Here is a 26,148-nt window from a genome sequence, read left to right as displayed (position 1 = left end):
TTTAAGACTAGCCTGAGCTACATGAGCTTCTGGCTTAAAAAAACAAAACAAAACAAACAAACAAAAAAAAAACCCTTTTAATCAAATTAAATTTTTAAAAAGAAACAAAAAGACAGATACCAATTTCATTTTTTTTTTTTTTTTTGAGACAGAGTCTATGTAACATGGGCTAGCTTAGAACTCACTATGTAGACCAATCTGGGCTCAAACTCACAAAAATCTACCTGCCTCTGTCTCTACTGAGTGCTGGAATTACTGGACATGTGCTACCGCACCCAGGGAAGCAGGTTTTAGACGTTCTAAGTCAACCATACAATTTAAAATGTTCATTCACACCACTAAAAGAACAGTAGGATGGCTCCTAGCAGAGGTAAAAAAATAGGAAGAGAATCTGCTTCACTGAGCACGGTTGTGTATGCATTTAATCCTAACACTCAGGGACAGAGGCAGAAGGAGCTGTTGAGTTCCAGGCAGCCTGGGGTACATAGTGAGACCCTATCTTTAAAAGAAAGGGAGGGAGGGAGGGAGGGAGGGAGGGAGGGAGGGAGGGAGGGAGGGAGGGAAAGCAGGCAGGCAGGCTCCTCCAGAGAAAGCCATTGCAGTGCCAGCCTTGTCCCTGAGACTTGATGGTGAAGCTTGAAGTGAACAGATTTGGTTGTATTGGGCACCTGGTTACCAGGGCTACCTTCAACTCTGGCAAAGTGGATACTGTTGCCATCAATGACCCTTTCATTGACCTCAACTACAGGGTCTACATGTTCCAGTATGACTCTACCCATGGCAAGTTCAAAGGCACAGTCAAGGCTGAGAACAGGAAACTTGTCATCAACGGGAAGGCCATCTCCATCTTCCAGGAGAGAGATCCCTCCAACATCGAATGGGGTGAGGCTGGTGCCGAGTATGTTGCCGAGTCCACTGATGTCTTCACCACCATGCAGAAGGCTGGGGCCCACTTGAAGAGTGGGGCCAAAGGGTCATCATCTCTGCCCCTTCTGCTTATGCCTCCACGTCTGTGATGGGTGTGGGACCGTGAGAAGTATGACAACTCACTCAAGATTGTCAGAAATGTCCTGCGCTACCAACAGCTTAGCCACCCCCCACCCCCCCAACCCCAGCCCCAGCCAAGGTCCCCCATGACAACTTTGGCACTGTAGGACACATGACCACAGTCCATGCCATCACTGCCTCCCACAAGACTGTGGATGGCCCCTCTGGGAAGCTGTAATGTGATGGCCATAGGACTGCCCAAAACATCCCTGTATCCACCGGTGATGCCAAGGCTGTGGGCAGGTCATCCCAGGGATGCATGGGAAGCTCACCTGCTTGGCCTTCTGTATTACACCCCTAACATGCCCATCTTTAATCTGACATGCTACCTGAAGAAAGCTGCAAGTATAATGACAGCAAGAAGGTGGTGAAGCAGGCATGGGAGGACCCACTAAAGGGCAGCCCGGCCTACACTGAGGACCAGGTTGTCTCCTGCAACTTTAATAAGGAGACCCGCTCCTCCACCTTGGATGCTGGGACTGACATTGTTCTCAATGACAACTCTATAAAGCTCATTTCCTGGTATGGTACTGGTGTGATAACGAATCATACAGCAATAGGGTGGTGGATCTCATGGCCTACATGGCCTCCAAGGAGTAAGAAGCCCTGGACCACTCACCCCAGCAAGGACAGAGCAAGGGAGGCCCATGGCTGCTGAGGAGTCCCTGTCTCAACTGAGTATCTCCTCTCCCAGTTTCCATCACGGACCCCCCAGAAGGAGAGGAGCTTAGGAAACCCTACTCTCTTGAATACCATCAATAAAGCGCGCGCGCGCGCGCGCACACACACACACACACACACACACACACACACACACACGAAGAAAACCTGTTTAATCGAAGAAAAAGGAGAAAGTAACCACAAAAGTAAAATAATAGGGAAGAGTGAGCAAGGTGACCTATCAGATGAAGAAGGCACTTGTCCCACGCCTGATGACGGGCTGAGGATGACGAACTGAGTCTGAGCCTTGGGAGCCACACAACGGAAGGAGAAAACCAACTCACAGCAGCTCTCCTCTCCTCTCACGCACGCCTCCTCACACACAAAATAAACAGGTGAATGGAGTTGAAAACTTAAGACAACTTTTTGGGCCATTCTTGCTGAGAGGACATGCTAATCTCTGCATCATTCCAATTTTAGTATTTATGTGCTGCTTCAGTGAGCACTAATGTTAAAGCCTTGGCGGGTTTTGTTTTTGTTTGTTTGTTTGTTTTTATTTTTAGACAAGGTTTCACTGTTTGTCCCTGTGACAAGCTATAGAAACCTGGCTGGCATGGAACTCAGAGATCCACCTGCCTCAGCCTCCTGAGTTCTGGGATTAAAGGTGTATGCCACCATGCCTAACTTAAAAATGGTTTTTGTTTTTTAACTAATTTTTATTTCTTTTTCTGTACATGTCTGTATGTGTTTATGCCACACATATGCAGGTACCCAAAGAAGCCTAATTGAGGCGCCAGATTCTCTGGAGCTGGAGTCACAGGTGGTTGTGAACTTCCTGACGTGGGTGCTGGGAATTGAACTTGTGTCCTCTGGAAAAACAGCAGATGCTCTTCATCGCTGAGCAGTCTTTCCAGCCCTTTAAAACCCTTTTTTTTTTTTTTTTTATGATAGAGGAAAATCCAAACCTTCACTATGAAGCAGGAAAGCTCTTTGGATGAAGAACAAATTGTGCTTTCAGTTTCAGGAGCCTGAGCCCACTGGGGCAGAAACATTAAAGGGTCTTCCTTTCTCTGGTGGCTGCCCTGGCCCTGCATTTGTGTCAAACCTTCCTTTCTCACTGGTTATTCGGTACCATAATGACACCTTGCTAAAATGCCAAAAGATTTTGTCACTTGCTCTCATGAGGAAAAGTACCGTGCTTCTCGGAGTCAGATTGTATTTAGGGTTCAGTGTGAAACATTCGGCAAAGAACTGGCTGGCTCAGCCGCTGGTGACCCAGCAGAATGCTCCTCCCACCTTCCCTCCTAGCCTCCTTTCTCTCCTTTAGTTCCTTTGCTCAGACTTTGGCCCACACTTAATTTTGAGACAGGGTCTCACTAGCCCTGACCAGCCTGTAACTCAGAGATCTGCCTGCCTCTGCCTCCTAAAGAGATGGATTAAAGGCAGATGCCGCCACACCCAGCTCATGGCCTAGACTTTCACAAAGCATTCTTCTGGCTTTAGGAGTTTACTCGGAGCTGGTCCTAGTGGCCCATACCTTTAATCCCACACCTGAGAGGCAGAGGAGGGTGGATCTCTGTGAGCTAGAAGCCAGCCTGGACAGCAAGGCTATAGAGACCCTGTCCCATAGATAGATGATGATAGATAGATAGATAGATAGATAGATAGATAGATAGATAGATAGATAGATAGATAGATAGATAGGGAAAAAAGATAAAAGTATGTAGCATGAATTATTAGAAGGTCTTGTTAATAAAATCAAACCTGAGCCAGGTATTGGGGTGAACTCTGGAAGATCAGGGAGACAGAATGGGCCACAGCTACCTCACCTTTGCCAACCTCTCAGCTGGTCCTGTTTCCTCAGACTGGAAGCTTCTGTGTCCTCATCCCAGTGGCTCTTAGCTGAACTGCTCTGCTAGAAAGCCTGAAGCTTAACCAGCCTCATGTTGCTAGTTTCTGGTCTTCATGCCTTATATAGCTTTCTGTTTTTTGCCATCACTCCCTGGAATTAAAGGCTCACTTCTTGGGATTAAAGGTGTGTGTCACCATGCCTGGCTGTTTCCAATGTGGCCTTGAACACACAGAGATCCCAGATGGATTTCTGCCTCTGGAATGCTAGGATTAAAGGTGTGTGCCACCATTTTCTAGCCTTTATATCTAGTGGCTGTTCTGTCTCTGACCCCAGACAAGTTTATTAGGGTGCACAATATTTGGGGGAACACAATACCACCACAAAAGTATTTACACAGGAATTAGGAGCAGAGGATACACAACTTGTCATGAGCTTGACTCCATTATTGCCTGTGAGTACCTGACTGTGGTATCCAGGGGTCATCCTGAGCCCCTAAGGTGTTGAGAATCAGTCCTAGAGAGGTAGATGGAAGTCCCTGCCTCTCTGTGGTGTAGGCATCTCACCCTAGGGCATGAAGCCCAGAGCCCAGCCTGAGAGCAGCCCCTTCATCCATGATGCTGTTTTGTAGGAGGGTGAGGAAGCTGCTGGAACTCTTCTGTAGCTCATGTACTACCGTGGCTCAAGGGGATCTGGGAAGGGCTAGAAGCCACCCTGCACTAAAACATGTTTCTGTGTCTTAAGCATGTGCACTCCTGAAGGAGATTAATAAAGATCATATGACCTATGTTAGGCTCCACATCTGCTCTGTATGTGTGATGGGGACAGGTCAGTGATTGGCCAGTCCTGGACAGACAGTGATCATGCCCCTGAAGCTCTGTCCCATCACTTGGGAACACATGAAATTAAAAAGTGGGGTACCTTCAAGTTAATCAGTGGAGGAGGAGGAAAGACATTAACCAACATAAGCCAACAACAAGCCAGGGCGCGAACACTACCAGACAAAGTGGGCTTTGATACCAGAGGCACTACCTACTGGGATATAAAAGCCACAGTATCAAAGGGAAAATAAGTTTAATGTATCTAACATGGCCTCAAAAATACATAAAGCAAAAAAAAAAATTATAAAACTATAAGAAAAAATTCAAAATGAGATACTTTCACATACTTTTCTCAGTAATTGGTCAATTAATAAGGCTATAAGAAATCTGAAAGGTAGTCAGGTGGTTGTGGAGCACCCCCTTAATCCCAACATTGGGAGGCAGAGACAGGAGCATCTCTTTGAGTTCAAGGCCAGCCTGGTCTACCAAGTTCCAGGACAGTCAAGACTAAAAAACAAACAAACAAACAAACAAACAAACAAACAAACAAAAACCTGAAAGGCATAGTTAGCTTTTATCCAGAGGTTTTCTTTTCTTTTTTTTTTTTTTTAATCATTTAAAAAAATCAAGAGCTGGGTGTGGTGGTGCACACCTGTGACCCCAGCACTAGGGAGGTGGAAACAGCAGGATCAGGAGGAGTTCAGGGTCATTCTTATCTACAAAGCAAGTTCCAGGGCAACCTACTTAACACCCAGTCTCAGAAAAAGTACCATCACTGTTGCAAAGCAAAACATAGCACATTTCAAATAACCTACTTTGTTCAGACTGCTCTTAAAAAAAAATCACCATACAACAAAATAAAAAGTAAATAATAAAATGATACATAATTTGTGTGAGGGGTACTGAGAATTTGACCTGGAACATTTTACAAGCTAGGCAAATATTTTACCACCAGCTATAATCATGACCCTATAAAATGTTTTTGTAACCAGGCATATTGGCGAATTCCTTTAATCTCTGCAGAGGCAGGCAGCTCTCTTGAGTTCAAGGCCTGCATGGTCTACATACTGAGTTCCAGGGCTGACAGAGATACATAGTAGGGCCTGTCTCAAAAAAATTAAACCAAATAAAAACTTTGTAAAGAGAACAGCCATTTGTTGAAGAAAATGTAAAATATTTAATAGTATTTTGGGGAAGCAATCATCCCTTCCATTAAAGTACTAACCAGGCCTGACCTGGTTTAGCTTCTGAGATCAGACCAGTTCCGGGCAGTCTGGACACACATCAGAGCAATCTTTTCTATGGAAAGTTCATAACAAAATTTCATCTGATTACAGAACATGTAACATTGATGTTTAAATATACAGTTGGTAATCCTGAAGAGGAAAATACAGAGCACATACCATTACAGAAACAAACACACCAGTATAAGAAACAAAATGCTGAGAAACAGAGAAAACTACATGCTTGTAAGATGTGAAAGGGGATATAGTCCAAGGTCCCAGTGGACCCGAGGCCTCAGCTAGCACAGCACCCTACAGAGCTAATCACTTGGTACCTGGGATGATTGGTTTCAGAAACCCCACGAGTACCAAAACCCACGGATGCTCAGGCTCTTATTTAAAATGACAATGTATTTATACAGAACTTATGTGTGCCTTCTCATGTACTTTATGTCATCACTAGATTAGTTATGTCTAATGCATGCAAATGATAAGCAAATACTTGCTATACGATATTGTTTGGGGAACAATGGCAAAGAAAAATTAGGTAGAGATATGATTTTCTGGACAGTTTTCCACATTTGTTTACTTTTGGTGGTGGGGTGTCATGAGGCATGTGTGGAGGTCAGAGGACAACTTGTGGGAGTTGGTTCTCTCTCCCACCATATGGGTCCCAGGGATCAAACTGGTCATCGGGCTTGAGGGCAAATATCTTTACCCACTGAGCATCTTCCTAGCCCCAGATACAACTTTAAAAAAGATCCTCTGCAAGAACAGCAAGTGCTCTTAACTGCTGAGCCCGCCTCCAATCCATCCGAAGGAGTTCAAATGAAAGGCGGAGCTGGGTGGGTGTGGTGCTGTGATGGTGCCCACCTTAGCACTCAGGAGGCAGGGGCAGGAAGATGTGCGTTTGACGCCAGGGAGTGGGCTACACAGCCAGACGGTCTTAGTCTGCTCTTTACTGCAATGATAAACACCACGACCAAAAGTAACTTGGGAACAAAACAGTTTATTTGGTTTATACCACATAACAGCACCTGAAGAAGGAAGCCAGGGCAGGAACTCAAGGCAGGAACCTGGAGGTGAGAGCTGAAACACAGAACTGCTGCTTCCTGGCTTGCTCACCCCTCATGGATTGCTCAGTCTGCCTTCTTATACAACCCAGGACCACCTGCCCAGAAATGGCATCACCCACAATTGGCTGGGCCCGCTTATATCAATCATCTATCCAAAAAAAATGCCCACAGCCTTATCTACAGGCCAAGCTGTTAGCAGCAGTTCTCAACCTATGGGCCATGACCCCCTTGGGGGAGGGTGTCAAACAATGCTTTCACAGAGGTGGCCTAAGGCCATCAGAAAACAGGTATTTACATTACAATTTATAACAACAGCAAAAACACAGTTATGAAGTAGCAAGGAAAATAATTTTATGGTTGGGGGGGACACCACAACATGGGGTACTGTATTAAATGGTCGCAGTGTTAGGAAGGTTGAGACCCACTGTGATAGATGTGCTTTTTCTGAATTGAGGTCCCCTCTTCCTAAATGACTGGAACTTGTGTCAAGTTGACAAGAAACTAACCAGCACAAAGACCCTGTCCGGATACTCTATAACTTAAGGCAACTACTTAAAGTTAAGTGTAACTAATAAGCAGCCGGTGAAAAGCGAAAAGTAACTTTAGACTGAGAACCTGCCGTGGTGCTAGCTCACGGCTGTGACCCGGCACTCGGAAGCTGAGGCAGGAACACAGCCGTTGACTGCTAGCCGGGATGCACTGCGTTCCAGCCCAGCCTGTTACAGAGGAAGACTCAGCCTCAAAAAACAACAAAGTAAATGCTAATATAGTTAACCTATAAAAGGCAGGGGAGAGAGGGAGAGAGAGATCTTTGAACATCTGTAAGAGGCAGAAAATAACTCGTAATATTGTAGATTCCATAACTGGAATCATCTTAGTATTCTTACAGCCAAGCAGAGTAAACTGTGGCTATGATTTATTGAGTATTTCAAAACCGTGAGCAGAGGGCTAGGAGTGCTTGCCTAGCATGCCAGAGGCCTTAGCCAAGAGGATACCGGGTAGTCCCAACACTAAGAAATGGTAAAGGTTTGAACTAATGAATAAGCCAGTTGTCCTGATCTATGCTGTATAGACAAACTGAAATGTTCAAATGCCATCCCGTACTTCACCAAGCCTAATGACCGAGGAACTCACAGATAAAAGGGGAAAACCAACTCTACAGGTGCTGGTGGCATATGCAAGCCCATGCCCATCCCCACCCCCCACCCCCACATACACACAAACAAGTAAGTAAATAAATAAATGTAAACTAAAAAACTAAGGGCTGGGGATGCAACTCAGCGGCTGAGCAGCACTCTAGCATGCACAAAGCCCTGGATCTCAGTACTGCATTAAATAAATAAGTAAATGCAAATGCACAGTAGTTACAGTAAGTGTTTGGTGGGCGATAGGATTAATAACCAGGATGCATTTCTTATAAAACACTATAAAGCAATGGGAGAACAACCAACCAACAGAATAGGCAAAGGATACGAAGAGAACTTTACTGGGTGAGAAAACTGCTAGTGTTGAAAATATAAAAGGACAATTTCTTTAATGAGGGCAACATAAAAATAAATATAAATGACAATAAGGAGTTGCATTTCTCATTCAACTTTTGGATGAAATTTCCAAGTCACTTATCAGTAAACGTCGGCCAGGACATGAAAACAGGAAGTCCTGCATTGTCAGGGGTAGGGTAAGTGGGCACCATCTCTGGTAAGCAGTTTGAAGCCTGGGAGAGTTGATGGTACCCCTGCCACCCACCAGTCCTTATCTGGTGAACAGCACAATGAGCCACGTGTGCCTGTGATGTGCATGTGACATCCTGGCAGCAGATGTGTTTTCTTTCCCCTCAGAGGCTGATGGAATACTATATAGTGGTTAAAATGAATAGACCAAATAGACTTGTTTACACATGCTGTATCTCCAAGTAACAATAATCCACCATGAAAACAAAAAGCTGCAACAGGATGTGGGCTGAATAAACACCATGTATGTAAAATTTCAAGACTATCGAGCCCAGCAGTGTGCACTGTTTGTGGGTGCACATGATAGGCAATTCTTAGACATACTTGGGGGGCGGGGGAGGTGGCAGATTGAGATGACCCTGGCCTGGTCTCCGTTTTTAGCGAGAGCTGTATATTGCCCGGTTGCCTTCTAAGACCTGTTCCAACCCACACATCCCGAAGGTTCCATGAAGTGAAAAAATTATTCCGCCTTTTCCTCTCGGTTCCAGTTGGGGTTCATCCCTAACTCTAACCAGGGCACCTGCTCAGACTTTTTTTCTCTTTTCATCCCGTTCCCAGATCTTGCCAGCCTCGGCATCCAATAAACACGCGTTTCAGTGAACCTGTCCAGGAAAGAGGGTCATCTCTCGTGGTTGGAAAGAGCACTGTGTCCACGGGGGCGAAACAGCAACTTGGGGTCAGCAAGCCGCTCCCCGCTCGGCCTCAGTTTCCTCCTAAGCAAGCCCGTCTAGCCCCTTCCAGCCCGTGCCCTCAAGGATTCCAGAAATTCTGTCCTTTCTGGCCGAAAACAACACTGAGGCTTTTCACAAAGCACTCCCACCCCCACCCCTCGCTCCCCTTAGATCCACAGCCCGCGTCCCTGGAACCCGGGCTGCACCGCGCTGGTCACATGAACTCCGGCTTTCTCTGGTGTGACGGCTCTCTCCGATCCCTTTGTGAGCGCAGGTTTTGAAAGGCAACGACCGGGTTCTGGGTTTGAGACGCGCAGGCGGCCGCGGGCGGAAGGCTGTCGGAGCCCATCGGCCCGCCTCCAGAGCCAGCGCGCCGCACGGGTCGCGCGCCCCGGATTCCGCTCCGCCGCCGCCGCCGCCGCCGCCGCCCGCCGCGGCCTGGCCCGAGGGCGCCGGGCCGCCAGGACGCCAGGTGAGCCGCGAGGGCCGGGGAGCCGCGACGGGCTCAGGGCGTGTCCGGCGCCGCGGCGGCCCGCGCCTCACTGTTCGCTCCTACCGGCTGTAGATGGAGCTGTCTGGGTTCCGGCCGCCTCCGACGAGCCTCCGAGCGCTCCTCTTGAAACGCCTGAGAGGGACATGCCTCCCAGGATGCAGTTTGTAGCAACATGGCAGCTGCGGTGCAGCTCCCCTGCTGAAGAGGCGCCGGGACGGCCGCGCAGCTCGCAGCCGGGGCCCGGGCCGCAGCCGGGGTCGCAGCGTCGGCCGCTCGGGGCGGGCGAGCGCGCCGGGGGCGGCCGCGGAGCGCTGGGGCCCAGCTTGCCGCCGGGGCGCAGCCAGCACAGCCGCGCTCCGACGCCGCCGCCGCCGCCCGCGCCCGCCCGCCGCGCGCAGCCCCGAGCAGGCCGGGGCCCGACGGCCGCGCAGCCCCGGCGGGCGAGGCCAGGCCGCGCCGCACTGCCAGCCCGCCCACAGCTCCGGGCCTGCGTGGGACTGCGCGCGGCGGCGGCGGCGGAGGCGGCGGCGGCGGCGGGGACTGCGCGGCGCGGGCCGGGCGGCGCAGGGCCATGGCCGAGGCGGCCCCGGCTCCGGGGAGGGCAGCCCGCGCGCGCACGGACGCGCGGCCTCGGGGCTCGGGGGACTGCCTGCGTGCTCCGGGCTCGGCGGCCCGGCCTGGGGTCTCGGTAAGGGCCGGGCGCGGCGACGTTAGCGGGGAGGGGGCGCCCTGGCGGGCTCGCGCGCCCCCTGGGGGGGAGGCCGGCCGGGGCGGGCGGGAGCGGCGGCCGTCCGTGCGAGGCTGCGCGGCCGCACGGCGCCCGGACACGCGGCCCGAGGTGGGGCGCGGGCGGCGCGCTCGCTCCCTCGCTGCGGAGCCGGCGCTGCGTCCGTCGGGGTGGCCGGCGGCACGTTTTCCGCAGAGCTCGGCCCCGCGGAGCGGCTCCCGGCCTGGGCGCGGCGCTGACGCGGCTCTCCCATTTCGCAGAGCGGAGACACTGAGGCACGGACACCCGGCGGCGACCTGCCCTGCCTGCCCCAAGGTCACGTAGAGAGTCGGCCCGGGCTGGGTGCCCGTAGCCCCATTGAGGCCTGCCGGGCGTGCTGCGGGCCTGGACGGGGAGGGGGCGGCGCTGGCGGCGGCTTCACCGGGGTGGGCGGCCTGGGCTGGCCGAGCACTGGCTGCGGCCCGTCGGGGGAGGAGGGGAAGGCCGGGCAGCGCCCAGCCCAGCCAGCGTCTCTGGTGTGGGGAGCCCCGTGACCCACAACCTCTGCATCGGGAGGACCCCGAGTCAAACTTGGGGTACGGATGGATGGGGTCCGACGAGTGAGCACCCAAGAGGTTGACGTACCTCTTCAGAGGGCCATTCAATAATTAAACGCCCTCCCACTCAACGTGCTCTCTGAGACACCCTGGCTGTGCTCGGCAGGTTTGCTGCATGGAAGTCCGTGCCTTTGAGCCTGTGTACAGGAAGAGATGGGATAGATGGCTTTCTAAAAAGCCTCGCAGTTCTTAAAATAACAATAACAAAACTCCTGGGAAATAAAATGATTTTTTTTTTTAAACATGCCTACCTCCGGGCTTAGGTCTCCAGAACCCTTTCATGATATGGCATGTAATTCTGGGTGAACTATCCTGGGTCATGTAAGAAAATGGCACATCTTTTTGTAGGAAGTCAGATGTGTTTTGTTACGCATTTTTCTAGCACATTGGCATGGATCCTGGGGCCCCCATTCTCTGATCATACGAGGAGGGAGAAAGAGACAGGTAGAATCTATGAAATGTGGCGCAGAGGGGTTCTAGCCTTCCTCTCTGTTAGCAGTTTGAGAATTTGAGCTTATTCGTTTTAGATCTTTGCTTAAGGGTAAGATCAAGCCACAGGTTTACTGGAACTGATGACATTGTGTCAGGACTTTAGTAGTAGATGGGGAAAGGGACACATCTTGTGACCCTTCACCCCTTTCCAGTACTCCAAATCCCTAAATGGAGAAAACAAAAATTACTATTTTCCTTTGAGCTGATTCAACTGTCTAATAAAGATGTCTTGCCCTGCTAGCTTTATTTACTGTAGCATTTTTTCTTGTTTGAGTTAAAACCCTGTGTTATCGGGAAGCTAACCTGCCTTCCAGGTGTTTTTTCCTTCTTCCTACTAATTGTAGGCAAATACCCCACAGGTAGACAGTCTTAATGCACCCATTGTGTTGGCTCTGTCGTGCCTTTACCCCGCGAGAGGGCTTCCACCTAAGGGAGCTGTGGAGTCTTGCTACCAACTCAACAGTGAAGGGTTGAGAGTTAAGGGGTCTTTGAACTCTCGGTGTTTGCAGAATTAGGCATCTGTGTGTATTTTGAGGAGAACTCATCCCCTGCGATGGGCTTTCTAGGGGCTCTTAACACCACCATAATCGGGGATGTCTTTAGGGACAGGACCTTCTATTCCAACATGATTGCATGTGGTAAGCCTCCCACAGGTCTGTTAAATCACCAAGCCTCTGCCTTGTCTCACACCTGTCAGCTTCCTCTGTCTATAATTGAGGCCTGGAGGTCACCTATAGACTCTGCAGCCTGCAGTCTATGTGACCTGAGGCAAGGCACATGCAGCCTCTCCTGTTTCCAGGGTTTTCATAGGCTAAAGGTGGATGGTACTAGTAGTGCCTATTTCATCAGGTTTTGTGAGGTGCACGTGAGATGATCCTTTAAAATGCTCTGACACAGTTTATGTCACATAATAAATCCTAAATATTTACTCGGCTAATGAGCTCCCATATAACAGAGCTATGGATCATGCTTTCTCAAAGATCTTTGCTGGACAAGGTCTCAAAGTCTTCAGTCCTTGGCTTAAAAGTAGAATGCTGCTTTAGTGAAGTTATCTGTGCGTGAATCAGTGAGCAGATGTAAGAAAGACAGCTGTGGAAGGCATGGCGTGGGTTTAGACAGGTCTAAAAGATGGCGAAAGGAACCTCCATCACTTACCTGGATGATCTCTTTAACTATCAGTATACAGTTGACTCATTGGACAGGCATTTACTGAGCATATACTATAAGACTGGTCACAAGGGATATGCTAATTTTCAAGTGAAGAAAGCAAGTTTTAAGTACCTTACAGAACACTCTTACAGAGAACATAGAAGCTGAACAGGTTCTTTGAAGGAATATTATGAAGAAAAGAACAAAAATGGTTAGAAAAATTCCATTTAGATCCAGTAAAGGTATTGAATGGCTAGGTAAGTGAACGAGGCACCCACAGAAGAGCATGGCTTCACATCCCTAGTGGTTCAAGATTTTAACATGGATGTGGCAAGATGGGGATCAGAGTGCCAGAAGGAAACTTACCTTTATTCTGCCTGTGGTCCCCCACTCTTACCACACTCTCAAAACTAGTGTGACGCCTGCCTGGTGTCAGTCACTGCAGGCCTGCCTTCCCCCTTAGCCCTACCTCAAGAACCACAGTGAGGGGGCCCAGCAGTGTACGCCTGCCCCGGTGGACCCTCGGCCTAGGAAACGGAGGGTCCTAGGAGGCTGAGTTGCCCGCGTTACCGTCGCCACGTCTCCGTGTCCTTTACTTGGAGCAGAAGCCAGTCGCCATGCCCCAAGCCCATCCAGCTCTGCAGAGCTTTGCAGACAGACAAGGGCAGCAGTCACAGGAGCAGGCTGTGGTGGAAAGGGCAGCAGTAGGTATTGATGGAGCCACGAGCTGAGTTCTTCCCGGTACCCTTCCCCTCCTGCACACCATTCATCATGTCTGAAGCGTGTTGTGGAGGGAAAGATGGCTCTGTGGAAAACAGAAGGTGGCAGAGCCATCTCTTATGCGTTGTTCCTAATAGCTTTGTCATTGATGTCTACATCAGTGCCACTATCAGAAGAAATGTGCTTCCTTGGAATGTGTCTTATTGTTACAAAAACTGAGGGCCTTTTAGCATGAGTGCTTGTCTCTTGGATTTGTTTAGCCAGCTGGAGACTGTGACCTTCAATGCTGTCTTTCCTTCTCTCCTTGAACACAGGTCCAGCAGCTGGACATGGAGGACGGACATTCATCACCTCTATCATTCTCCAGGGGTCCACACAAAGAGTCTGTGCATCAGGCCCCTGCTGGACTCCCCAGAGAAACTGTGTTCCCTTCTTGTGTTCTTCCCCCCAAAGAAATTCCTTCTTTGTCTCCCACTGCCCCTCGGCAAGGTGCCCTGCCCCAGTCCGACAGTACTCCGAAGCAAGAGACTTCTGGCCAGATGTCACATGTTCTCCAGAAGGGACCTTCACTCCTGTATCCTGCCACCTCTGAGCAAGACGCACACCACCAGGGATCCCTGGCTTCCCAAGAAGAAACCCAGTACTCTCCTTCAGCTGCTGGTCAGGGGACCCCTCTCCTTTCCCACTCCACCCACCATCAGGAAGCTCCACCCCACTCTCCTGAAGTTCCTGAGAAAGACTCGCTGACTCTGTCCCCCACAGTTCCCGAGACTGACATGGATGCCCTGCTCCAAAGTCCCACTTTGCAAAAGGACACCCCCTTCCATACCTCTTCTACAGCCCAGAAGGAACAGCCACTGCCCACCGCAGAGATCACTCGCTTGGCTGTGTGGGCTGCCGTCCAAGCGGTGGAGAGGAAACTGGAGGCCCAGGCCATGCGGCTACTGACCCTGGAGGGAAGGACAGGGACGAATGAGAAGAAGATAGCAGACTGCGAGAGAACGGCTGTGGAGTTTGCAAACCATCTGGAGAGCAAGTGGGTTGTGCTGGGGACCCTGCTGCAGGAGTACGGGCTGCTGCAGCGTCGGCTGGAGAACATGGAGAATCTGCTGAAAAACAGGAATTTCTGGATCCTGCGGCTGCCCCCAGGCAGCAATGGAGAAGTTCCCAAGGTACACGCACTCCACTGGGGTCTTCCCAAGGAAACCGTCTACAGGGGAACACGGCCTAGGGATTTAGTTCAGTTGAAAGAAAAGGAAAAACAAGAAGTAAGGATCTGACGTCCAGTATTACTTCACCAAGAGCAAATTATTTCTGCTGTTGTTAAAAGCACAGATTGGTGTATAAGTCCACTTAGAAAGGAGTCCATCAAGCCCTTCCCGGAGCCTGAGACAGTGTGTGAGCCTGTCCTCCTGTCAGTCTGCCCTCACACGCTCTGGTTCCGCATGCTGATTTCTGCCCACTCTGGGTTAATACGTCTGCCCTGAACATGCACGCGTTTTTCTAGCTGTCCCCTGAATGATAGATTATAACAGCTGTACCCAGCATTCACATTGAGGCAGCATCGCATGCCATCAAGGGGTGATTTAAAGTGCTGGAGTTTTTTTATAGTTTTTATGCAGATACTGTGCCATTATATATAAAGACTTCAGCATCTGCAGACTTTGGTATCCTGAGATTCTGGAACCAATCCTTTGCAGGTACCAAGGGACAATTGTACCAATGAACAGTGCTTAATGGTTTACCATCAGACTGGACAGGGAGAAGAATATAGTTTAACTGTTAGAGGTTTTGTACTGTCTAACTTTTTTTTTCAATTTACTTATAAATCTTTAATGCCAATAAAACTCATTTCAGGATGTATCCTTAAGGAACTAAGAAACAGGCTTTAATCTTATTTTCCAGAAGGTTCTAAAGAACCTTTTTGTTTCTTTTTGTTCCAGACTGAGTCTGTAAGCTAACACCTCTTGGAGTCTGTTGTACATTAGACTTCTAGGGTCTCACTAAAGGCGTACTGGTCTCTGAAGGTCCAGGGTGAGGCCTAAGAGTGCATTTCCAGCCTGTTCCCTGCTGCTACTGGTGCTACATGTTTTAAAGTAGGAAGGGCCTGGGCAAGATGAGTCCTCCACCCCTTGGCCAGGAATGTGGCCAGATTTCAGCCGGTTTTTAGGAAAGCCCCCTGAGCAAGTGCAGGGGAGGAAGGCCTTCCCTCTCCGGTCCTTAGGAAGGAGGTTGGGTTGAACAGTCTGTGTGGTGTTAGCTCTTTGGGCCTTGCTAACCCGGTTGCTTGGTTTCAGGTCCCTGTCACATTTGATGATGTTGCCGTCCATTTCTCGGAGCAGGAATGGGGAAACCTCTCCGAGTGGCAGAAGGAGCTCTACAAGAATGTAATGAGGGGCAACTATGAGTCTCTGGTCTCCATGGGTAAGTAGGCAAACATTTGGTTTGGTTTCGGTTTTATTTGGTTGATTGGTGGAGGTACTTGTTTGGGTTTGGTTTTGTGTGTATGTGTTGTTTTGTTTTGAGGTAGGGCTCCCCTGGCTGGCCTAGAACTTGCTGTGTAGACTGTGCTGGCCTCAAGCTCACTGAGATCCTCCAGCCTCTGGCTCCCTAGTGCTGGGGTTATAGAAAGGCACTGCCATGCACATGATGGGTTTAACAGGATCTTACTGTCGAGAGTTTAGCCCAGGCTGACCCTGAATTCCCAGTCCTGCTGCCTCCACTTCCTGGTGTTGAGATTATAGACATGCACTACCACACTAGAATCTTACCCGTTGTGTGTGTACCCAGTGTGGTGCATACCTGTGTGTGTGTGTGTGGAGGCCAGAGGTCGATGTCAAATGTTTCCTCTGTTCTCCTCGTTAGTGTTTTGAGGTGAGGCCTGTCACTGAACTAGTTCACCTGACTAGGCTGGCTGGCCAGAGTGCGTCTGGGACCTACCTGCTCCCTTCCCCTCCCTCTCCTCTCCAGCCAGCACTAGGGTCACAGATGGTCACCACTGCACCTAGTGTGCTGGGTGCTGGGGATCAAAGCCGGGTTCCCATTCGTACAGAGCAGGTACTTTAACAACTGTACCATCTCCTGGCCCTCCAAACAGTACCACAAATGGGCTAGAGATTGCTCAGTGGTTAAAAGTTCCCAGCACACACATCAGGTAGCCTACAACTGCCTGTAACCCCAGCTTCAGAGGATCCAACACTTCTCTTCTGAACTTTGTAGGCACCTGGAATCACATGTACATAAACATACATACATATGTAATTAAAAATAAGATAGTTTTTTCTTTTAAAAAGAGTGATATAAATGAAAAAAACAAACAAAAAACAAACTTCCCACATACTCTTGTATGTTAATATGGAACAAGCTGGAACAATCTATTCGTAGAGACTATAGGGCGCTTGGGCTGCAGGGGAAAGCTGGCTAGACGTTGGTGGGCCACCATACAGCATTTCCCCCTGCATCCTGCTTATGAAATTCATTATCTAGTGAATTATTAGTAAGAGGAAAGTAACTGGAGGAATACAGATGTACTGAGGGCCTACTGTGTGTCAGCAGGGTGTGAAATGCTTCTAGGAATAACAGTAGTGAGGGACTGAGGACAGGATTAGAGATCTAGTTTTCTTACTCACACAGCTGGACACTGTCGCTACTAAGGCCAGATGGCCCCAGGGTCCTGGTCCCCATTAGGAAGTCACAGTCTCATAGAAGACTGTTTTATACCAAGGTCTGTTGATTCTTGTTTTCATTAAAAACATGAAAGGACAAAAAAAATGGAAAGATGGACTTTCTTTCTGTATGTATCCTTTTCTCTCATGTGTAGGATTTTTTGACATAGATAAAAGAAAAAGCTGAGGGTCTCAGTGGATAAAGAGCTTGCTATGAAGCATAGGAAACCTGAGTTAAGATCGCCACCACTCACATAAAGGCCAGCACAGTGGTGTGTGTCTGTAATCCAGTTACAGCTGGAGGTGCCTGGAGCTTTACTGTGTAGCCTGTCTGGTCAAAACAGATTCAGGGTCAGTGAGAGATCCTATCTCAGCAAATGAGGAGGGAGAGTAAAGAGCAGGCACCTGATGTACAACTCTGGCTTCCATGTGTGCACACAGGTGAGCACACCTGCATACCCCGCCTCCCTGAAACACAAGTACGAGAGAGAAAGGTGTGAATGTTGAGTACACTGTTGGACAGAAACTTGGATTTGGGTGCTAGAGATGCCTCAGCAGTTAAGGGCACTTGCTGCTCTTGCAGAAGACCTCAGTTTGGTTCCCAGCACCCACATGGCAACTATCTGTAACTCCAGTACCCTCCTATGGTCTCTGTGGGTATGAGGCACACAGGTGATGCACATGCAGGCATGCAGGCAAACACTAACACATGTAAAATATGAATGAATGAATGAATGAATGAATGAATGAATGAATGAATGAATGAATGAATGAATATGGGATTGGAGAGAGCGCTCAGCATTTAAAAGCATTGGCTGCTCTTCCAGAGGATCTGGATTTGGTTCCCAGCACCCAGATGGTAGCTCACAACCATTTGTAACTTCAGTCCCAAAGAATCTCATGCCCTCTTGCCTCTATAAGCACTGTACACAGTGGTGGACAGACATACATTTAGGCAAAAATGCCTGTAGACATAAAGTAAAAATCTCAAAAACGTTTAAGTTTAAAAAAAAAAAATCCTTTTTTAAAAAACAAACTTTGATTCATGCTAAAATAGGTAATTTTAGACATACTTTTCCATAGGCTAACATTACTCTTCTTAAAAATTTGTGTTTTTTAAAATACAGACACAATTATAAAAAGTTAACAATTTACAATTACATAATAAAGAGCAACCACTAACCCACAGAGGAGGCCACCAGGCCCCCTTTAGATCCTGTCCTTTCATCTTTTCTGTGCGTGTGTAAACATATGCACAGTGTGTGCCCCATTACACATGGAGTGTGGAGTTTGCACAGAGGCGACCTCATATTAGACAGCTTTCCTTATCGCACCTGTAGGCCACAATCCTTGGAAAGAAAGTACAGTTTCCAGGTGAACTTCGGCTTTTTTAAAAAAATATGTATGAGTGTTTTTCCTGCATGTTAGCATATGTACCACATGCATGCCTGGTGTCCATGGAGACCAGAAGAAGGCATTCAGTCCCCTAGAACTAGAGTTACAGGTGATTTGTGAGCCGCCATGTGGGTGCTGGGTACCTAACCGCGGTCTTCTGCAAGAGCAAGTGCTCTTAAGCCCTGAGCCCTCTCTGGGCCTCTGAACTCTGGCTTTTGACTGTGCTGCGGCTGGGCCACGGTGCCTCTGTCTCTCACTGCTGTTGTGAGAAACGGCCCTGTGCATGTGTGCAGTGACCCAGTGATTGGAAGTGCAGATGTGAAGTGGCCTGTGGGGTAGAGGATGCTCTACCGAGGAGCCTCTGACGAGGAACCAGTGTCTTGTCTGCAGCAGCACATGAGAATGCCATTTCTCCACACCCTGGTTTCTTCTGTTGTTTTGAATCTCTGTCATGTTTTGTTTTGTTTTCTGAGACAAGATCATGTAACCCAGACTAGCCTCAGATGTTCTGACCTTGAACACCTGATCCTTCTCTATTCCAAGTACTTAATATAGGCAAATATTTGTCCCTTGGATAGATGAAAAAAATGATACTATTTTTATTTGAATGTATTTCTTTGATGATTAGTGAACTTGTGCATCTTTTTTTATATAATTGCTGGTCATTTGTATGTCTCCTGTGAATTACCTATTCATACTTCTGCCCTTATTTTCACTGATTATAAAGGTTGCTTCTATATAATTATGAATATTAACCATTTGCTATATGTGGTAATATCTATGTTTCTAATATTTCTTCCATGTTTCTTCATCCTTTTATTTCAAAATAATTTTAAACTTCTTGAGGAGTATTGAAGATTGGACTTAGGGTCTCATACATGTTAGGCACATGTTCTACCACCGAGCTACATGCCTGCCAAACTTCTTTCTTTTTCTGTCGGAGACAGGCTCTCACTATGTATCCTTGGCCTGCCTGAAATTCACAGTGTAGCCCAGGTTGACCTTGAATCCACAGAAATCTGCCTACCTCTGTCTCCCCAGTGCTGAGAATAAGGGTGTGTGCCACCACATCTGGCCTCTTATTCTGTGGTTTTGGAACAGGATCTCCCTCTGTGGCCCAGCCGCCATCAGACTCACAGCAGTTCTGTCTCCAGCTCCCAAGTGCTGGTATTAGAGGCATGAGCCATCACGACTGGCAGCCCTTTTCATACGAGGAACTCACTCTATCAGTATTTTGTTTTATGAATTTTATACTTTATCAGGATTAGTTTTTACTTCATCCAATTTCAGTTTTGTCTGAAGCTCCTGGGCAAGCTTCATTCCCTGTGAGCAGCGTGAGACACGTGTGCACACGGGTCCTGAAGAAGGAGGCTGAATACTTCCTGTTTATATCCCAGCATTGCAGTCCCTGGCAGAGGGGCTGTTCCAGTCACATCCCCACAGATAACACCTTTACAGCATACAGTACCACCTCATACCACAGAATATTTTCTTTCCTTCCTTCTGCCCAGACTATGCAATATCCAAACCAGACCTCATGTCACAGATGGAGCGTGGAGAAAGGCCAGCCATGCAGGAGCAAGAGGACTCTGAGGAGGGTGAGACGCCCACAGACCCCAGTGCTGGTGAGTGGCAAATGGATGTCCCAGGGCCCTGCATCCTGGGTCTTTCAGTAGCTCCAGTCTAGAGTGCCACAGTCAAGACAGGACCTGAGCAAGCTGTATAAGAAGGAGGAGGCCTGCAGGTAGATGTTCTCTTGGGATACCAGTAGCACAGGTAGCTGATAAGTAGGAATGCATAGAGTTCATTGTCTTGGAGGTTTTTTGTTTTGTTTGTTTTTTGTTTTTTGTTTTTTTGACATGACCCATTCTTGTCATACTTTTTGCAGGAAGAATCATAGAGAAGGCATTCCTGTGTTATGCTCATACCTCCTAGATTTCCCACAGAAGGGCATGTCTCTGCCTTAATAGAGGGCAGGCGTGGACTTCACTAGGCTGTAGCCTACATACATTCACTGTGAGTGGTATCCTGGTGCATCAGTTTTGTAGGCTGTGCTTGGGATTTTCCTTTGGACTTGAGTCACTTGCCTCAGATTTGCAGTAGAAACATCCCCTTGTCCTTGGTGGTGAATGTAACAATCAAGCATAACAACATCAGCCAGGCAGTGGTGGCACATGCCTTTAATCCCAGCACTAGGGAGGCAGAGGCAGGTAGATCTCTGGGTTCGAGGCCAGCCTGGGCTACAGAGTGAGTTACAGGACAGGCAGAGCTAGCAATACAGGAAAACCCTGTCTCAAAAAAAATGAAAGAAAGAAAAAAAGGCGACGACTAGAACAGCACTGGGGGTCCTATTGACTGCAGAAGGGAGAGTATCCTGCTGGGGAACTGTTGGTGACCAACAGACAGCTTTGTTATGATTAGTGCCATTGATTTGAAGACTGCATTAGCTCAGAAACAACCCAAGGCGGGGAAGGTTTGTCTGGGCTCCCAATCTCAGAGGGGTCAGGCCATGGCTGCCTGGCCCATGCACTCGATGCCCAGCATCAGATGGAGGGGTGAGGCTTGCCCCAACTCAGTACCACAGATAAAAATAGATGAATTTGAAAGTAGATGAGGTTGAGGGGTTGGTCTAGGGATACACTTTGGTTAGAGGAAAATCTGAAAACAAGAATTGGGTGGGAATAGAGAGATTCTGTGTGGAAGAACTCAGGCAGGGAGGCTTAAAGCAAGAATTGGCAGAGATGCTGCGTGGCCAAACCCTGAAATATGGCTGCTGCCCCCACTGGTCTTGAGGCCAGGGGCCGCACTGGTAGCATCCACCTCTTTCCCTGTCTCCTTTTGCCATCTGCATCCCAGATGGGCCTCCCATTGAATAGGGTTCGAGTGAGAAAGACAAATGACCTGGCCCACTTTGCGCTGAGCTGGGTTTAGTCTGGCACACATGTCCAGGGCCTGAGCTGCAGAAACAGTGGCCTTGTGGAGAGATTCGCACGTCTCCTTCCCAGCCCTTGGAGCTGACATCAGTGGGGAGGGCAGGTGACATGGAATAGTTAGTTAAAGACAATTGCTACTGGAGAAACTGTTGGTGTCTGCCCTTCCACAAACCTGGGTAATCTGCCCAGTGTCTTCTCCCTAGCAAGAAGATGGCAGAGCGACCCTCAACCAGATCCAAAGGTAGACCAAGCAGGGGCATCTAGAAAACTGAGAACTTTCTTAGTTCCACATGTATCAAGAATGACAATTTTATGAGCTGTCTCAGTAAATTCATTCAGTGCTTTGGGTCACTAAGAGATCCAGAGAAAAATCAGATATTTGCACTTAGCTGGAAGTACTCAGATTAGTTGTGTCCATGTCATCCGTCTGTGTGTCCATCCATTTGTTCCCTTCCCTGTGTACTCACAGCCTGCAAATGCAAAACAAACCAGAAGGCATGGCAGAAATGTGAATTCTCATTTGTCTTAAACATTTTTTTAAATTTTTATATTTTATGTGCATTGGTCCTCTGGAAGTGGAGTTACAGACCATTGTAAGCTGTCATGTGGGTGTTGGGAATTGAACCTGGGTCCTCTGGAAGAGCAGTCAGTGCTATTAACCACCGAGCCATCTCTTTAGCCCCTGTTTTAAACATTTTAAAAATATTAATACATTTAACCTAATAAGGTCGTTTGAGAGAGTCTAACATTGAACAGAATCTAAAATATAGTTTAAAACATACTACGTATATCATAACATGGTACACTTTCTGTCGCCTCTGACATCATATTATGAAGAATTTTTATACCATAAGATTCACTTGTTTGTTTATTATTTAGCTCATCAGATTTTTTTTATATCAGGTACTTTGTTCATAGCTGGGTACCCAAGAGGTCCTTGCTCTCACTTAGGCCGACACCAGTAGGAAGACCAGTTTTAGCAACCACATCTACACTATGTGAAAACAGTCACTGGACTGGAGAGATGACTCAGCCATTATCATGTACAGCTCTTACAGAGGACCACGTTCAGTTCCCAGCACCCACATCAGATGGTTCACAACTGCCTGTTATTTCAGCCCTAGGGGATTCACTGCCATCTGGCCTCCTCTAGTTGTTCATGAACGTGGTATATGCACATGACATACCACGTTGTGTACACAGGTGTACACATAAGTAATATAGATCTTTAAAACAAAACAGAAAGACCACAGTCATATCCTATAATACAGCTGTGACAAGAAGCAGCCAAAGAAGCAAGACAAAGCAGAAGATTTTGCTGAGTTTGGGGGGTCAGAAAAGGCATCATACAGACTGGCACGATGTCTCAACAGGTCAAGGTGTTTGCTGCCAAGCCTGAGCATCTGAGTTCAATCCCCAGGATACCCATGATAGAAGGAGAAAACATCTCCAACAAGTCCTCTGGCCTTCACATGAACCTGTACACAACACACAAGTACAGTAAAAACATTTAATAAAGAAGACAAATCTTGGAACAACGAAATTTTAGTAGAGACCTAAATAACAACTAGATTCCTTGCTCCTAGGAGAACTAATTGAAGGGAAGATACTGGAAGCTGGGAGATAGCCGTACGTAGAGCCCTTAGCACAGCCCAGTGGGAACAGTGGCTATTTGCAAGATATGTATTAGCTGTTGACCAAGAAAAACTTAGCAACTGGTAGGTGTGAGTAAGGGGAGTGGAGGGTGCAAAGGATGATTCCTAACCTCTAACTCAATGAGGCCTGGATGAAGAGAAATAATAAAAATTCACTTTTGAACATGTCCCAGCAAGACACTGAGGAGAAAGCTGCTGAATAGAGTCTGGAGCTTAGAAGCAGAGTTCTGAACTAAAGACAGTTGGTGTTGGACATTGGGACATTTGGACATTAGGTATTGATGGTATCGACAGGATTAGATTGGTCTGAAAAGTACAAACTGTCATTGCAGAACCCCGACTCTTGGCAGATTTGGGGATCTGGAATCTGTTAATCAGAAGGAACACAAGTCTTGTTTTATCTTAATTGTTTTATGTATGTGTGTGTGTGTAGTGTGCATACATATGTATGTGTAAGGGTTCATGTGTGTGCAGGTTCCTATGTCTGTGTATGATGTCAAGAGTCTTCCTTGGGCTGGAGAGATGGCTCAGAGGTAAGAAGCACTGGCTGTTCTTCCAGAGGTCCTGAGTTCAAATCCCCAGTAACCACATGGTGGCTCACAACCATCTATACTGACATCTTGTGCCCTCTTCTGGCCTGTAGGGATACATGCAGACAGAATATATTATACGTAATAAGTAAATCTTTTTTTTTTTTTTAAGGTTTATTTATTTACTATGTACACACAGTGTTCCACCTGCATATGTGCCTGCATGCCAGAAGAGGGCACCAGATCTTATTTTAGATGGTCCTGAGCCACCATGTGGTTGCTGAAAACTGAACTCAGGTCCTCTGGAAGAGCAGCAGCCAGTGCTCTTAACCTCTGAGCCATCTCTCCAGCCCCCGTAAATCTTTTGTTTTGTTTTGTTTTAAAGAGTCTTCCTCAATTGCCCTCCACCGTATGTATTGAGGCAGGGTCTCTCAGTTGAACCCAGAGCTCACTGATATGGCTAGTTCAGATATTCCTGTCTCTGCCTTCCTTATACTGGGATTATAGGTGGGCCACTGTGCCCCACCAGTTTTTACATAGGTTCTGGGGATCCAGAGTGGTTGCTTATATAGCAAACACTTTAACCACTGAGCCATCTCCCTAGCATAATTTTTATTTACTTTATGAGTATTTTACTTGAATGTAAATCTGTGCACCCCACATGCATGCCTAGTGTACATGGAGGTCAGAAGAGGGCAATGGGTCCCCTGAAACTGGAGTTATTGACAGTTTGAGCCACCATATGGTGGCTGGGAATTGAACCCAGGTCCTCTGCAAGAAAAAAAAAAAATGCTCTTTTATTGTTGTTGTCTGTCTGTTTTGTTTGAAACAAGGTCTCTGTGTAGACTTGGCTGTCCTAGTGCTCGCTGTGTAGACCAGGCTGTCCTCAAACTCACAGACCCTCCTGCCACTACCTCCAACAAATTAAAAAAAAAAAAAAAGAAAGGAAGAGATGGGAGAGAAAACTGAGGACAAGGTGGGAAGCTGTAAAAGATCCTGGGTACACTAAAAGGTTCTAGAATTTTTACAAGTAGATGAAACTAAATAAATGCTACATGTGTATGAATGCTGCGAGAATAGAATTACATAGCTTGGGACCTGAGGAGAATTTGGAGCTGACTGTGAGGCCATTAACAGTGAGCAAAGCAAAGAAAAGGTGATCACCTCAGGGGAAACAGCCAGCTGCAAACACGAGCTCGCCAGCTGTGGCTCCACATCAGGCTCACCGAAACCATGGGACGTTTCGGGGCTGGCAAGAGGTTTGGAGGGAATGGTCCTGTCTAACCAGCTCAAGAAGTGCCCATACAGGTGTGTTTTTAGGAGTCCAGTCATGAGGTGAGAAACAGGGATCCTTGGAATCCCTGGCTACAAAGTGAGTTTGAGGACAGGCTGGGCTACCCGAGGCCCTGTCTATAGGACAGTTAGCAAAATCAGACACAAAGGTGAGAGAGACTGTATGCACATCAGTCTTCTGAGAACTGAAGAGCATCCAGATACTGTTTATACCAGTGGTTCTCAAAAGAAAAGGCAAGTTGGGGTGGGATGGTAAGAGTAAAATCTTTTTTTTAATTAATTAATTTATTTATTTTTATTTTTATTTTATTTATTTATTTTATTTTTTTGGGAGCTGAGGACTGAACCCAGGGCCTTGTGCTTGCTAGGCAAGCGCTCTACCACTGAGCTAAATTCCCAACCCCAAGAGTAAAATCTTAAGTCACCTTTTTATTCTTTCCAGTGTTCTGTGATACGCTTACACATTGTTGTAAATTATAGTAAGTGCATTCTACTGTAAAACAAGTTCAAATAATACAGATGCAGATTACTTCCAGCTTTTTTTGGTAAAGTATCTGACTCAGGCAGAGTAGTTTACACCTTCAGTTCCAGCAGTCAGAAGGCAGAGGCAGGAAGATTAGCATGTGTCTTAGTATTTAAATCGAGATTACTTTTAATAGCAGATTCTAATGTTCATAATTTATTTGCATACTCTCCTGTTGATACGCATTTAGGAGGCTCACAAGTTTTAGTGCATCAGTAAAGACTCTTATAAGTACATCTCTGCAATAGCCTGAAACTTTTAGAAATGGATTTTCTAGGTCAAAGGATATGCCCACTTAAACGTTTAATAGATATTGGCAAATGCCCTTCAACTACTACCTCGGTCTGTCTGCTTTCATCTAAGTATGAAAGTGATGCCATACACCCTGTCCAGAAGTCAGTTTTTATCTTTGCATGACTTGCAGGAGCTGTGGGTATAAGCCAGTGGTTCTCCACCTTCATGATGCTTCGACACTTTAATACAGTTCCTCGTGTTGTGGTGACCCCAACCATGACATTATTTTGTTGCTACTTCATAACTGTAATTTTGCTCTGTTATGAATCATAATGTAAATACCTGATACACAGGCTATCTGATATGTGACCCCTCTGAAAGAGTGGTTTGACCAAGGCCCCTAAGTTGAGAACCGCTGCTATAAACAGTATTTTGATGCCCTTCTTCAATTCTCCGCAGAGTGATGTACATAAAGTTTCGCCTTTGTGTCTGATTCTGTGAGCTGTCTTGTACTCCTTTTCCTCTTTGAAATTATTTCTTTTCATTATTGATTTCTAAAAGCATTTTGTTAGTGTTGACAGGGTTTCATGGAGCCCCAGGCTGGCCTTGAACTCCTGGTCCTACCTCCTCCACCTCCCAAGTGCTGCTCTAAAGACATTTTAAATA

At 47.4% G+C, this 26,148-nt stretch overlaps 1 protein-coding gene and 1 pseudogene across 6 annotated transcripts in view; both read left to right on the top strand.

Annotated features, from left to right (window-relative positions):
- Nucleotides 1-626: 626 nt before the first annotated feature.
- On the top strand, nt 627-1,773 carry LOC102911554 (glyceraldehyde-3-phosphate dehydrogenase pseudogene; annotated as a pseudogene).
- A 7,633-nt stretch (nt 1,774-9,406) lies between these two features.
- Znf777 (zinc finger protein 777) overlaps nt 9,407-26,148 on the top strand; it is a 29,724-nt gene continuing 12,982 nt past the window's right edge. Inside the window, exons 1-5 of one of the 6 annotated variants that reach the window (XM_076566613.1) lie at nt 10,111-10,258; nt 10,558-10,612; nt 13,569-14,426; nt 15,552-15,678; nt 19,826-19,939. In XM_076566613.1, coding sequence (XP_076422728.1) covers nt 13,584-14,426; nt 15,552-15,678; nt 19,826-19,939 — 1,084 coding nt within the window. In that variant the 5' untranslated portion in view covers nt 10,111-10,258; nt 10,558-10,612; nt 13,569-13,583. Of the gene's footprint in view, nt 9,550-10,099; nt 10,259-10,557; nt 10,613-13,568; nt 14,427-15,551; nt 15,679-19,825; nt 19,940-26,148 lie in introns of those variants that run through there. The other 5 variants (XM_076566614.1, XM_076566618.1, XM_076566617.1 and 2 more) reach the window with 5 other exon arrangements.

The sequence above is a fragment of the Peromyscus maniculatus genome, chromosome 3, assembly GCF_049852395.1.
Source record: "Peromyscus maniculatus bairdii isolate BWxNUB_F1_BW_parent chromosome 3, HU_Pman_BW_mat_3.1, whole genome shotgun sequence".
Taxonomy (NCBI): domain Eukaryota; kingdom Metazoa; phylum Chordata; class Mammalia; order Rodentia; family Cricetidae; genus Peromyscus; species Peromyscus maniculatus.
Note: the sequence above shows the minus strand (reverse complement) of the source record. Positions and strands in the feature narration are given on the sequence as shown.